The sequence below is a fragment of the Chiloscyllium punctatum genome, chromosome 7 (assembly GCF_047496795.1).
Source record: "Chiloscyllium punctatum isolate Juve2018m chromosome 7, sChiPun1.3, whole genome shotgun sequence".
NCBI lineage: Eukaryota > Metazoa > Chordata > Chondrichthyes > Orectolobiformes > Hemiscylliidae > Chiloscyllium > Chiloscyllium punctatum.
Genome location: NC_092745.1, coordinates 75,054,402 through 75,067,958, shown reverse-complemented (window position 1 = coordinate 75,067,958; position 13,557 = coordinate 75,054,402). Strand labels below are relative to the sequence as shown.

Here is a 13,557-nt window from a genome sequence, read left to right as displayed (position 1 = left end):
AAGGTGACTGGAGGAAGGTTTAGGGGAGATGTCAGAGGTACACAGAGTGCTGGGTGCATGGAATGCACTGCCAGCAGTGGTAGTAGGGTCAGATACATTCGGACCATTTAAGCGACTCTTGGAAAGGCACTTGGAAGATAGTACACTGAAGGATATGTAGGTTAGTCTGATCTTAGGGTGGGATTAAAGGTCGGCAGAACATTGAGGGCCAAACAGCCTGTTGTGTTCTGTGTTCTACTCCTCAACTGCCTATACAATCACAGAATTGTACCACTTGCCCAGTCAGCATCTCCCTCCTCACCATCTAAGGCCTCAAACACACCTTCCAGATGAAGTATCATTTTACTTGAACATTACCTGGCTATATATTGTTTGTGTACTTTGGACTTTGCGCTCAATAGTGGGGACCTATTTTCTCTTTCCCACATCTTCATCTATGCCCATTTTACATCTCTCTCCTTCCTTTACCACTTTTTGCTGCCTTTGTGTTTTATAATGGGTGCCCTCACCATCTGTTCCAGTTGCAGTTCTGAAGGAATGTCATATTGGACTTGGAACGTTAACTCTGCTTCTCTCTTCAGATGCTCTAAGGTCTGATTAGTTTCTCTAGTACTTGCTGTTTTTTGTTATTATAGGGTTGTCCTCCCTGGTTCTATTGATCGCTATGACCCTAGCTGACGAGTGCCAGCAGTTCATTGGTTGGCATTACAGTTAAGCTATTGGTTCCTTGCCACACTTGGACCTTCGACCAGAAGTAACCAGATAAGAATAAGGCTATGGGTATGCGCACGTATCTCAGTCAGGCCTGTCTATTTGTGGGATGTTTGTAATATTCCTTGTTCCTGTCCTATTCAACTCTTTCTCTGATGATATCATTGTTGCTACTTCATACTCGTCAGAATTGGAAAAGTTAATCTGCTTGTTTCCAGGTTTCATGCGTATCTCACCTTCACCTGGTCTACCTCTGACTCTTGTCTTTCATAGAACATTAATTCTGCATGTTGTTTCTTTCAGCACCTCAAAGTTTAAGACTAATCAGTCTATCCTATCAACACCCTACCTAAAATAATCTAGCATTGCAGACATGAGTATGGGGGTATAGAGTCTGGAAAGTTCATTTTCTGTGTAACTTAATGAATAACACAAAAGAACACCCAATGGCCAGCATTTTGAACAAAAAGTGTGCATTCATTCTAAATTGGCAGTGAGTTTCTCTTGTAATGTAGCTATGTGTTATTTCTATTTGCTTAACTATAACTACAGTTACTGGCCTGCCTACATATAGTGTAGCTTTGTCTTGTAAGTGTTTGAGTCGACAGCCCAGATTTTGCTGTTGGTCTCCTGTTTCTCATCAGAAAATTGGCCCATTTTTTCCCAATACAAGGTTTTGATATTCGTGGCCAACTAACTGAAACTTTTGTTTAGATTTCTCACCAGTAGTTTTTGAGTGACTTTCCAGTTACAGTGTCATCTGTCAAATGTATTTACTGGAATTTGCTCATACTTTTGTGGGAATTTCCCATTTGAGCAACTCAATAAAGCAAAACTATCAGTTTCTTTGAATAGGGTTATGAATTCGGTGAAACAGGAAATGAAGTTTTTAGGTAAAACTTCAAAGTGTTTTCCCATTTACAGTACATATACTGTAGCTAGCTTTTGTTATCACAGGCAGGACAAGTTGGTTATACAGCAGACATGTTGAAAAGAAATGTGGAAAATGGGTTTCCCCTAAATGTTTGTGCTTATATACAACTTGTGACGTGATAAAATGCACACAACTTTCAATTCCTCATCCAAAATCATTTGGAGCATTGACTTGTGTAACTAGCCAATTGCTAAAGCAAATTCAGGAGAGGTTTCTTGCCTTTTTTTGTGATCTAGAGTGTGCATGTGGACATTAGCTGAGAACACAGTATGGAGGGTTGCAACTTCCCAAGTTTAAATAGTCTGCTCAGATTCGCCCATGAAACGTACTTCCTTGGGTTGTTAGCTTTTAATGCCTACAGAGCCTTGCTGACTGAGCCAACACCTTCCAGAGAGAAAATTGAGTAAGAAGTCATAGAGCATTTATTTTTCGCATAGAAGGTTTCTGAAGTAGTCAAAGGCCTTTCTGCTTTTTTTTTTCTTATACACTTAAACTAACAGTCTGCATGTTTAATTTCATGCCTTCAGTCCTGAGGAGCAGTGGTTGGGGTGATGGAGTTTAGCTATGTCTGCCTTTCCAGCATTCTCTGAGGGTGATGACCTGGCTCGCTGAGGCAAATACCAACCTGTTCATGTTGATGAACTCCTGCAGCCTCCACGTAATGAGGAGCATACCTCTCGGCTGCTACTGCTGATCCCTCTCCGTGGGGATAAATGGCTCTTATTGCTGACAAATACACAGGATCCTCTCTGCCTGGGGATGAGCAGGTGCCCAGGCTCCAATAGTCTGCCAAGTGCCAGCTGCCTGGGGTGAATTGTTTTTTCCTCCCTCCTAACTGTGGGACTGTTGCTGTGAGGTGCTCCCGTAGTCTCAAAGTCTGATGTTCCCTCTGAGGTGACCGAGGTGTTGCTGATGTGCCATCTGAGACCTCATTATGTTACAGGAGGTGGTTCTGGAGATGCCAGCCATTTCACTGTGGAGGTGGTAGCGATGCTGGCAGTAAATGTATAACACAACAGGGAGGAGTGTCACGAGTGGTGGTGTAATAATGAGACTGGCAGTGGGGTTGATGTGAGTGTTGCAGTGGAATGAAGTGTGATGCTAAGCTGATCAGACAAGGATATTTCTGCATCCCACACCTTCCCTTGTGAAGGCCATGATTCTCCTCTTGTTGGTGGTGAGGGTGCCTAATAGTGGTCTCCTCCTCACCAAAAAGATAGGGTGAGGTGGTAGGGGTGACACTAAGTGAGGAAAGATGTTTTGGGCAATAGTGGAAGTGGCTAAGCATGAGCCTTGATAGGTGCAGTAACACAGTGAATGTATTCAGAAAAGAGTGCCCCTTAGCCTGGTACAATGGAGACGGTAACAGACCTTTGGCATTGCTGGCAATTAGAACACAGAACATTACACACAATACAGGCCTTTCACCCCTCGATGTTGCGCCGACCTGTGAAGCCAATCTGAAGTCCATCCCGCCTGCACTATTCATTATCGACCATACGTTTTTCCAATAACCATTAAAACTCCCTTACTACTCTCTGAATAAAGAACCTACCTCTGACAGCTGGCCCATATCTATCACCCCTCAATTTAAAGCTATGTCCCCTCATGCTAGCCATCACTATCCAAGGAAAAGGGTTCTCACTGTCGACCCTATCTAATCCTCTGATCATCTTGCATGTCTCTATTAAATCATCTCTCAACCTTCTTCTATCTAACGAGAACAGTCTCCAGTTCCTCAGCCTTTCCTCGTAAGACCTTCCCTCCATACCAGGCAACATCTTAGTAAATCTCCTCTGTACCCTTTCCAATGCTTCCACATCTTTCCTGTAACTCCAAATGGAGCTGCACTTGAGCTTTGCACATCTGCAAAATCTGCAACTCGATCCCTCTATCAATAAAAGCTAACACACTGTATGCCTTCTTAACAACCCGATCAATCTGGATGATGGTTCCTCTGGACCGGCAATATGACAGTGACCAGGTGCCAGGGTTTGGTGTGGCCTCCTTTGCCAGTCTTTGCATGAGTGTCTCATCCAGGACCTCCAGATCCTTGTTGGAGAATTGTGGTGCCACCGTTCTTGGACATCTTCAGAGAATGCCCTTGACTGTTCAGGGCAACTTTAGCATGCCAGTGCTCATCTGGATGTGCAGCAACCTTTTAAAGATGACATCAGCATAAGATGGATATCTGTGAGTGGTGAGTTGCTCTGGGAACAGCACATGGTAAGGTGAAGCAAGAATCGGATGTTGTAGGGCCAGAGTAGGTAGTTAGATGAGGTTTGTTTGCCATGACATGGTGAGAAAACGCATTGGGCTTCACGGTGAGAATCCTCCGAAACCTAGTCATGGTTTATCACCTAGATGGCAACATGATTTCACTTGCAAGAGGTAGTTTCCACGATCCCCATGAAATGTCCCCATTCCTTGATGACCCATTATGTGTAGTGGGGAGTGGTGATGCAATTGCAATTTGGTGAGAGAAGTGAAACCACGATAAAGAATGCTTAAGGCATCCTTGTGTGGTGAGGCCAAGAACTAGTTCACAAGAGAAGTTACAACAATAAAACAAAACAAAAGAATCCTTGCCTCCCCAGATTTTCTCTGGCCCTCAGCAAGTTTAGTCTCATGGAAAAGTTTCATGCAGAACCAAAACTATAATTGCAGATGAATCCTGATTTGCACATTTAAAGCAGGACCGTCAGCATTTTTTCTGCCAGCTCAAAAGAGCAGGTTAACCAGGTAATGGTATCATTGTTGGTTTTCAAAGCATTCATTGGTGGGGTGTGACCTTCACTGGGTGGATGAGCAGTTAAGAGCCGACCACATTGCTGTGGGTCTGGAGTCGCATGTTGGCCAGACCAGGTAAGGATGACAGTTTCCTCCCCTAAAAGACATGAGTTGACCAGATGGGGTTTTTTTCCCCTGACAATTGGCAATGGCTTCATGAGCATCATTAGACTGTTATTTCCAGGTTATCAATGAAGTCACATTCCACCACTGGCCATGGCGAGATTGGAACCCGGGTTCCCAGAGCTTGGTCTCTGGATAAATAACCTAGTGATAATACCCTATTTTACCCTACCCTGGGTATGTTAACAGGACAATAAGGGACCTGGACAAACACACTGGAGACACCATCCCACCGTGATAGTTGGGAAATATAAATACATTAAATAAATCTAGAATAAGAAACTGGTATGGTTTTACATTTACTGATTCATGATGCAATCACAAAGGAATGTTCTCCCCATTATCTCAACTCAGTTGATCTTTAAAAGTGTAATTACCAGGTGAGCAATGTTCTCCAAAGAATGTTAATCAAGAAGGTTATAGGTTATGGTGATAGATCATATGAGTTTATGAATGCTCTCAAGATGAAAGTTTGTCATTCTTCTCTGGTCTGGTCTAAATAGGACTTGAACTCACAGAAATGTGGTTGCTTTTTAATTACACTGCTACTCAGCCTAATGACAAAAGCTGCAGTAGTTCAGAAGACAGATCACAACCACTTCCTTGAGGGCAATTTGGGATGGGTAATCAATGCTGGTGTTCCCAGCAAAGCACATTCTTGTGGAAATTTATAGCACTTCAGGGAAAAAGCTGAAATTGCTGAAGAAACTGAGCAGGTCCGGCAGCATCTGTGGAGAGCAAGCCAAATCAATGTTTCGGGTCCAGTGACCCTCCTTCAGAGTAGGACAAAGCACATCAATCAAATTGCATAAAATATTTGACATGATTTCACTTAATAAATATATTTGCAGTGAAATTAGCAGTATCTACATTGTAAAAATAAATTAACATGCCTATACAGTGCCACATGTCAGTCAGAAATGCCTGGACTACATTTTGTGTTCTGAAACTTAGGCTGAGTTTTTGTCAGAGGTTTTAAGTTTGAATTTGCATTCCACCCAAACTGGCACTTAGCATTGCCAATCTTGTGCAATGTGTTCTGGGCCCCTGCTGCTGTAACCCTTTAAATCTACCCCCATTAATCAATATTTATCCTGTCCTCCAAATTGTTCAATCTGACTTTTCTTCTGTGAAACTCACCTTTTTCACCAACTTCTAGTACTTGCCGCTAGCTTTCAGATGCCCTTTAGTGCTAAATGCACATTCACTTGTGTCTGTTACATGGTTCAAAATTATTTTATTGCATTTAGCATTGAAACTGGCCTAAAAGAACACTGAAAGTGGGTTGAGGAACACAGGGCAAAGTCTGAAATTGATGTGTGGAGTAAACAGAATAAGACTGTTGAGGATCCTACCTCACCTCTCTACCCAGCTCAAACATTTTGACAACCTACTATGATCAGCAGTGCTGTCAGACCAGTGACATCTCTGAATGATGGTGGACCCCAATAGACAGTCTTTCCAGAATTGAAAGTCTGAAGGAATCACAGTAGTGGGTTACTTTCCTTTGCCATTCATGCTGGTAGACAAATTATTTCAGAATACCTCTCACCCTGTTTGCAGTGCTCTCTTATTCCTATTAGCATGCATTTTTATATTTCATTAATCCTTGTGAATTTTGAAAACTGGAGTTTGGTCTTTGTTCCAATTTGGAATTTCCTCTAATATCATCAGAGGAAGTAGGATTTTAGGGGCCTGAGAAGATGGGAATGCAAATAGGCTGTTGGAGAGACAAATAATTGCCTCAATTACATGCGATTAACTGCCTCACTAATTTGGGGTGTTGAGATCAGGCTCTGTTTATGTTTAAATTTGATGCAGCAGGTTTGACCATTTATTGTTGAGCAGTGGAAGACTAAATTAAGAGTGAAAAATTATCACTATTTCACTTATCACTCAAACTGCAATCTAGTGGCATTTTTATTCGATTCTGTTTCAAAGTCCAATGTAAAGGTATGTGATAGGATTTGGAAATCCAAATACATTGGTGATATATTTAGAACTATGCAGTAAACAGTGAATATGCCTTTACTGTTGATCCCTGCTACAAATTACATGTGTGTCGAAGGTTAATTTCTAAACTGTTTGGGCAGTCAAGTTCATAAAGATAAGAGCTATCCTGCAGGATGTGTCTGAGACACCGAAGTGAGGAAAATAACTATTGTGTCAACCTCAGACATGTAACTGTACCTGTCAGTGGTGAAGAAGGAGGAGGGAGAGCTGAAACTGGAAGAAATAAGTAGGATCGAAGAAAGCTTGAGGTTTTACTCATTTATTTGTTTATGGGATGTGGATGCCTGTGGATAAGCCATCATTTACTGCTGATCTGTAATTACCATGAAAAATATCTTGAATGCTTGGCTGTGTATCATAGTGTTTAATCATCTCAGCTAGAGGTTCTGAGCATGTGCTATTGTGATTCCTTAACACTGTCAAGGCTGGGAAGACTGTCTCTTGGGGCCAACCTGTATTCAGAGATGTCACTGGTCTGACAGTACTGGTGATTGTAGTAGGCCTTGTAGAGGGAGGAAAACACTTCTTTAACCTGGGAGATCAAAAATGTTTTCCCAGTTATGATATTTTCCAATATACCTTTTCTTTCAATATTTTAAATTATGGGAAAAATATTCCAGTGATCTTTGATAATTGAGGTAAATTCTAGGATCTTTAGTAATGAGAACAAGAGCCATGTTTATGTTTTGAAATTATGAGCTGGATGTTCATGCACTTGTGAAGACTGCAGAGTCTTTTCCAAATAATGGCTGCGAGCTCGATTGAGAAGTCTGTCCAAAACCATTTTCACTAATAGGAGACACAGAGAGTTGCTTGATACATACGCACAGAGGCATAAATCAATTTAGTGGTTGATTTAAAAGTAGCTGAGATTCAAAACCAACCCAATACTGACAGTTGCAAGGTGCTTAGCCTGCAGTGTGGTGGTTTAGATGTAAATGTTCTTGAAGAACAGATAAAATCTGTATCACTGTGATGACCTTAAACATTTTTTTAAACATCACGCATTTAAAATCAAGCAACATTTTAAAAAAAGTTCTCCTGGACTGCATTGTCAGATGTATGTGAAATAAAAACACATTTTGTATTTGCTAATGCAGTTTTGTTAGAGCTCGCTGACATTTTCCCAAGGGCTATTATTATATATCATTATGAAAGATTGGTTGAATATCAAAATATTTAATCACCTCAGCTGGGGATTTTGAGCTCACAGGTTTCAGTAACAATTTAAGTTAGCTTTTAAAGCATGTAACTAGATGTCTGCTTTAAACGAAATTAACCACTGGAGATTTAAAAACTCTGAATAGGTTTATAAGTGGAATTTTTTTAACAATCATCTCCATATGGCACTTGAGGCCGACTCATGGTGGAGACGAGGTGAGTTATTAGGTGCCATGGATGTTATGAATTGGCTAAGAGTTGGCATCTATGATGTGAGGGGTATAGAGGTGGATGGGTGGACATGAGTTGGTGTGGGGGTTAGGTGCTGTACAATAGACATTTTACAAGCATTTTCCAACAAATCTGACCTTGTGCTTGCATTCAAGAGATCTGTATTCTTAAGCTTGTTCTCAATTATCACAAAACAGGCATCACACAGTTGGGTGAAATGTGTTTTACACCCCACCCAACATCACTCTGACTTCAATGGTGAGAAAAATTGGCTGGAATATGAAGTTAGCTTTACACTTTGTTCTTGTAAAATTGTCTGCTTGAGTTGCAATGGTAAATGACATAATATTAAGTCATGCATTGCACAAATTCTGAAGTGCTTCATGTTTCTTTCTGTATGTTGAGCAAAGAAATATGTTAACAAGTTGAATCTTCGCGCAGGATCTAAATGTAAGTGGACTCGTGTCATGGCCTTTTGCCTGAAAAAAAGAAAATCAAACATGTTGCAAGCGCTCTCAACAACTCCAGAGAAGGGCATTGAAGTGTTCATGTACGTGCCAAATTCCCCCATAAAGTACCAGGAGGGTGAGCATGTTGCTGAAGAGTTGTGCATTGAAGCTGCCAAGAAATGTGGTAAGAACATGGATATAAGTTTTGTGTGCATGTTTTTAGACAAGGTTTTTTAAAATCTCCTGCTAACAGCATGTTTGCTTACAAGGAGGTCAGTTAGTGGTGTACTTGGCGTATCTCACACTGCCATAAAGCTTCACATTGACATTTCACCCAATCCAGACATATAAATCATTGGGAGTAGCATAAATGTCCAGGATAACTTAGAGAATGCAAAGACTGTTAAAATTCCTCTTTGACTTCTGTAGGTGAATTGAATTAACCAAGATCTGAGCAAATCAGCAATCAGCACCTAAGCTAATCACCTTATTCTATAAGTCCACCATTCTTTGGGAAATGAAGAGCTCTATGTCATCTGAATGAGTTCAATCTTGCATACCTTTTTAATAAACACCAAGCCTGACATACTCCATTAAAATAGCTGTTATTTTATGAATTCTGATCCCAAGTTGACCTTGAGTCTGTTTCATTCCTCAGTGTAGAGTATTAGCTGTTATGAGACCAGAGAAGTTCCTCATTTAGTAACGATTGGTCAAGTAGATTGAAGTTTGAAATCCCAGATAATTACTGAAAGAACAGAGCTTAAGATTCCACGTTTTAAAGAAACAGAATATTTTTGTTTAACTGTATGAGTCAACAAAGCAAATAATCAGTTCTATCTATCATATACTCTAAATAACAGAATGAACATGTGGCGATTGTGAATCAACACGCAAACTGTGGTCAGACAGACCACATATTCCATGTTGATTGGCAGACATAACCAAGGCGGATTCCACAAATTTTCTCAGCAACCTATCCAAGCATCAGTGATCACCTGAGTCACAAAATTCCCTTAAAATCTATCTTCCTCCCAAGGGATTTCATCTCTTCTCCTTTAAATATATAAAGTCTAATTTTCTTCAGTAGCAGCTCCACCTTAGCCTGGAAGTTATCTTGCTACTTCTGCCTTCATGGAGCTGTCAGACAACTCGACACCAGTTGGGAGTTGGCCAATAACTGGCCCAAACTAAATATTGAGTCTCTTCTCCTAAGACTACATGTCATTGGGTACACAAGACTGCCCCCAGCATCAACACCTGCATATAGTCCTTGCTCTTGAGCAGCTTCTGTCCATCCCAACGACCAGCTTTGAACTCCAACAGAGACTGGAGTGGGACAACAGTCTGCTGATAATGATTAGATTTGGAAAATTTGGTTGAATTCAAAATTATGTCTGTACAGTTGTGAATATCTCAAGGTATGTTTGAATTCACTTCATACATAAGGTGATGTTTTGAATGTTTCTTTTTATCAGGAATTTCTCCATTATGTCAGAATCTCTTCACTCTGTATGACCCAGATAAAAAACTCTGGTTTTCACCCAATCATGTCTTCAAAGTCGAGGAGCAAACAGCTGTGAAGCTACATTTTCGGATGAGGTAGGATATAATTCTGCTTTTGTTATCATACTGTGACATATGTTAAATGCTAGAGGTTATTTAGACCATTCCGTTTCAGGATGAAGAAGTGCCGATTTTGTTTTTAGAATTAAATTTCCCTTTATTTGCTCCTTTTTAAGTAAAATCTTTTTCCAGTTTAAACTTATACGTCATGATGACTGATGCTTCATTCATGAAAACCTTTGAAGAACAAACCAAAATATTGCAATGTACATGTAAGGAGTTGAAATTAATTGAAGGAACAGTGATCTTCCTGCTGGTGAGAAGTCTCTGTTGCCCCTCTGAGGAAAGCCTGCTGTTCTAAGTAGCCAACATCAAGTCATAGAGTCGTACAGCACGGAAATGGACTCTTTGGTCCAACTCATTCATGCTGACCAAGTATCCCAAACTAAACTTGTCCAACTTGCCTGTGCTTGGCCCAGAACCTTCTACACCTTTCCATTCATGTACCTGTCCAAGTGTCCCTTGTAACTGCTTCTGTCTTCACTCAAATCAAGGACCCTGGTTCCCCTAAGAGCTAAACTCTTGAGCACAAGCCAGCAACTCCTCATTTAGAAAAACAATTTCTCAGCCCTCTTCCCCTCCCCCAGTCCTGATCAAAGCTTCTTCTCTGAAACATTGACTCCCCCTGTCTTCTGATGCTGCTTGACCTGTTTTGCTTTTTCCAGCTGCACTCTTTATCCGCTCCAAAAGTATTGCTTAACTTCCAAAGGTTCCCAGACCTCCCGAACAGATCCTGATCGCTGAAGTAATTATTATTGTGAATTCATGTATGAGTACAATTTAGTATGAAGGTGTTACCCTAAATTGTCCCCCCTCAAACCCAACAACATTATCTATGGAACAAGGATGGATAGGTTATAGAGTCGTTAAAATTCAGAAGGAGGCCTGACAGCCTGGAAAGCCTGTTCTAGCTTTCTGTAAAGAAAATCAATGAATCCTATTTCCCTTCACTATCCCTAAAGTCTTGCAAGTTTATTTCCTTCAAGTCCCCATTCAAATTCCTTTTAAAATAGTTAATAGTTTCCACTTCCTCCACCCACATAAAGCAGCAAGTTCCAGACCATTATCACCTGCATTTTAAAAAAAAATGTCTTTCTGGATGTAAGTTTGCTCACTGAGCTGGAAGGTTTGTTTTCAGATGTTTCATCACCATACCAGGTAATATCATCAGTGAGCTTCCAGTGAAACACTGGTGTGATGGCCCACTTTCTATTTGTGTTGAGGTTTCCATGGGTTGGTGATGTCATTTCCTGTACTTTTTCTCAGGGGATGGAAGATGTAGTCCATGTCAATGTGGTTGTTGATAGACGTCCAGTTGGAATGCCGTGCTTCTAAGAATTCTTGCGCGTGTCTCTGTTTGGCTTGTCCAAGGATGGATGTGTTGTCCCAGAGTCATTGAGTCGTAGAGATGTACAGCATGGAAACAGACCGTTCATTCCAACCCGTCCATGCCGACCAGATATCCCACCCCAATCTAGTCCCACCTGCCAGCACCTGGCCCATATCCCTCCAAACCCTTCCTATTCATATACTCATCCAAATGCTTCTTAAAATGGTGCAATTGTACCAGCCTCCACCACATCCTCTGGCTGCTCATTCCATACACGTACCACTCTCTGCGTGAAAAAGTTGCTCCTTACATCTCTTTTATATCTTTCCCCTCTCACCCTAAACCTATGCTCTCTAATTCTGGACTCCCGGACCCCAGGGAAAAGACTTTGTCCTTTATCCTATTCGTGCCCTCATAATTTTGTACACCTCTATAAGGTCACCCATCAGCCTCCAACGCTCCAGGGAAAACAGCCCCAGCCTGTTCAGCCTCTCCATATAGTTGAAATCCTCCAACCCTGGCAACATCCTTGCAAATCATTTCTGAACTCTTTCAAGTTTCACAATATCTTTCCGATAGGAAGATCAGAATTGCATGCAATATTCCAACAGTAGCCTAACCAATGTCCTGTACAGCTGCAACATGACCTCCCAACTCCTGAACTCAATACTTTGACCAATAAAGGAAAGCATACCAAGCGCCGCCTTCACTATCGTATCTACCTGCAACTCCACTTTCAAGGAGCTATGAACCTGCACTCCAAGGTCTCTTTGCTCAGCAACACTCCCGAGGACCTTACCATTAAGTGTATAAGTCCTGCGAAGATTTGCTTTCCCAAAATGCAGCACCTCGCATTTATCTGAATTAAACTCCATCTGCCTCTTCTCAGCCCATTGGCCCATCTGGTCCAGATCCTGTTATAATCTGAGGTAACCCTCTTCGCTGTCCACTACACCTCCAATTTTGGTGTCATCTGCAAACTTATGAACTGTACCTCTTTTGCTTGCATCCAAATCATTTATGTAAATGACAAAAAGTAGAGGGCCCAGCACCAATCCTTGTGGTACTCCATTGGTCACAGGCCACCAGTCTGAAAAACAACCCTCTGTCTTCTACCTTTGAGCTAGTTCTGTATCCAAATGGCTATTTCTCCCTGTATTCCATGAGATATAACCTTGCTAATCAGTCTCCCATGGGGAACCTTGTCGAACGCCTTACTGAAGTCCATATAGATCATATCTACTGCTCTGCCCTCATCAATCTTCTTTGTTAATTCTTCCAAAAACTCAATCAAGTTTGTGAGACATGATTTCCCATGCACAAAGGCATGTTGACTCTCCCTAATCTGTCCTTGCCTTTCCAAATACATGTACATCCTGTGCCTCAGGGTTCCCTCCAACAACTTGCCCACCACTGAGATCAGGCTTACTGGTCTAAAGTTCCCGGCTTGTCTTTACCACCCTTCTTATACAGTGGCACCATATTTGCCAACCTCTAGTCTTCCGGCACCTCACCTCTGACGATCGATAGTACAAATATCTCAGCAAGAGGCCCAGCAATCACTTCTCTAGCTTCCTACAGACTTCTCAGGTACACCTGATCAGGTCCTGGGGATTGATCCACCTTCAACCGTTTCAAGACATCCAGCACTTCCTCCTCTGTAATCTGGACATTTTGCAAGATGTCACCATCTATTTCCCTACAGTCTATATCTTCCATATCCTTTTCCACAGTAAATACTGATGCAAAATATTCATTTAGTATCTCCCCCATTTTCTGTAGCTCCACACAAAGGCCGCCTTGCTGATCTTTGAGGGTCCCTATTCTCTCCCTAGTTACCCTATTTTCCTTAACATATTTGTAAACACTCTTTGGATTCTCCTTAATTCTATTTGCCAAAGCTATCTCATGTCCCCGTTTTGCCCTCCTGATTTCCCTCTTAAGTATACTCCTACTTCCCTTAATCTCTTCTAAGGATTCACGTGATCTATCCTGTCTATACCTGACGTATGCTTCCTTCTTTTTCTTAACCAAACCCTCAATTTCTTTAGTCATCCAGCAATCCCTATACCTACCAGCCTTCCCTTTCACCCCGACAGGAATATACTTTCTCTGGATTCTTGTTATCTCATTTCTGAAGGCTTCCCATTTTCCAGCCGTCCCTTTACCTGCAAACATCTGCCTCCAAT

At 41.5% G+C, this 13,557-nt stretch overlaps 1 protein-coding gene across 1 annotated transcript in view; it reads left to right on the top strand.

The window, feature by feature from the left end:
* jak1 (Janus kinase 1) overlaps positions 1–13,557 on the top strand; it is a 124,290-nt gene that overhangs the window by 43,945 nt on the left and 66,788 nt on the right. The window contains exons 2-3 of the mRNA XM_072574060.1: positions 8,405–8,596; positions 9,891–10,014. Coding sequence (XP_072430161.1) covers positions 8,405–8,596; positions 9,891–10,014 — 316 coding nt within the window. The remainder of the gene's footprint in view (positions 1–8,404; positions 8,597–9,890; positions 10,015–13,557) is intronic.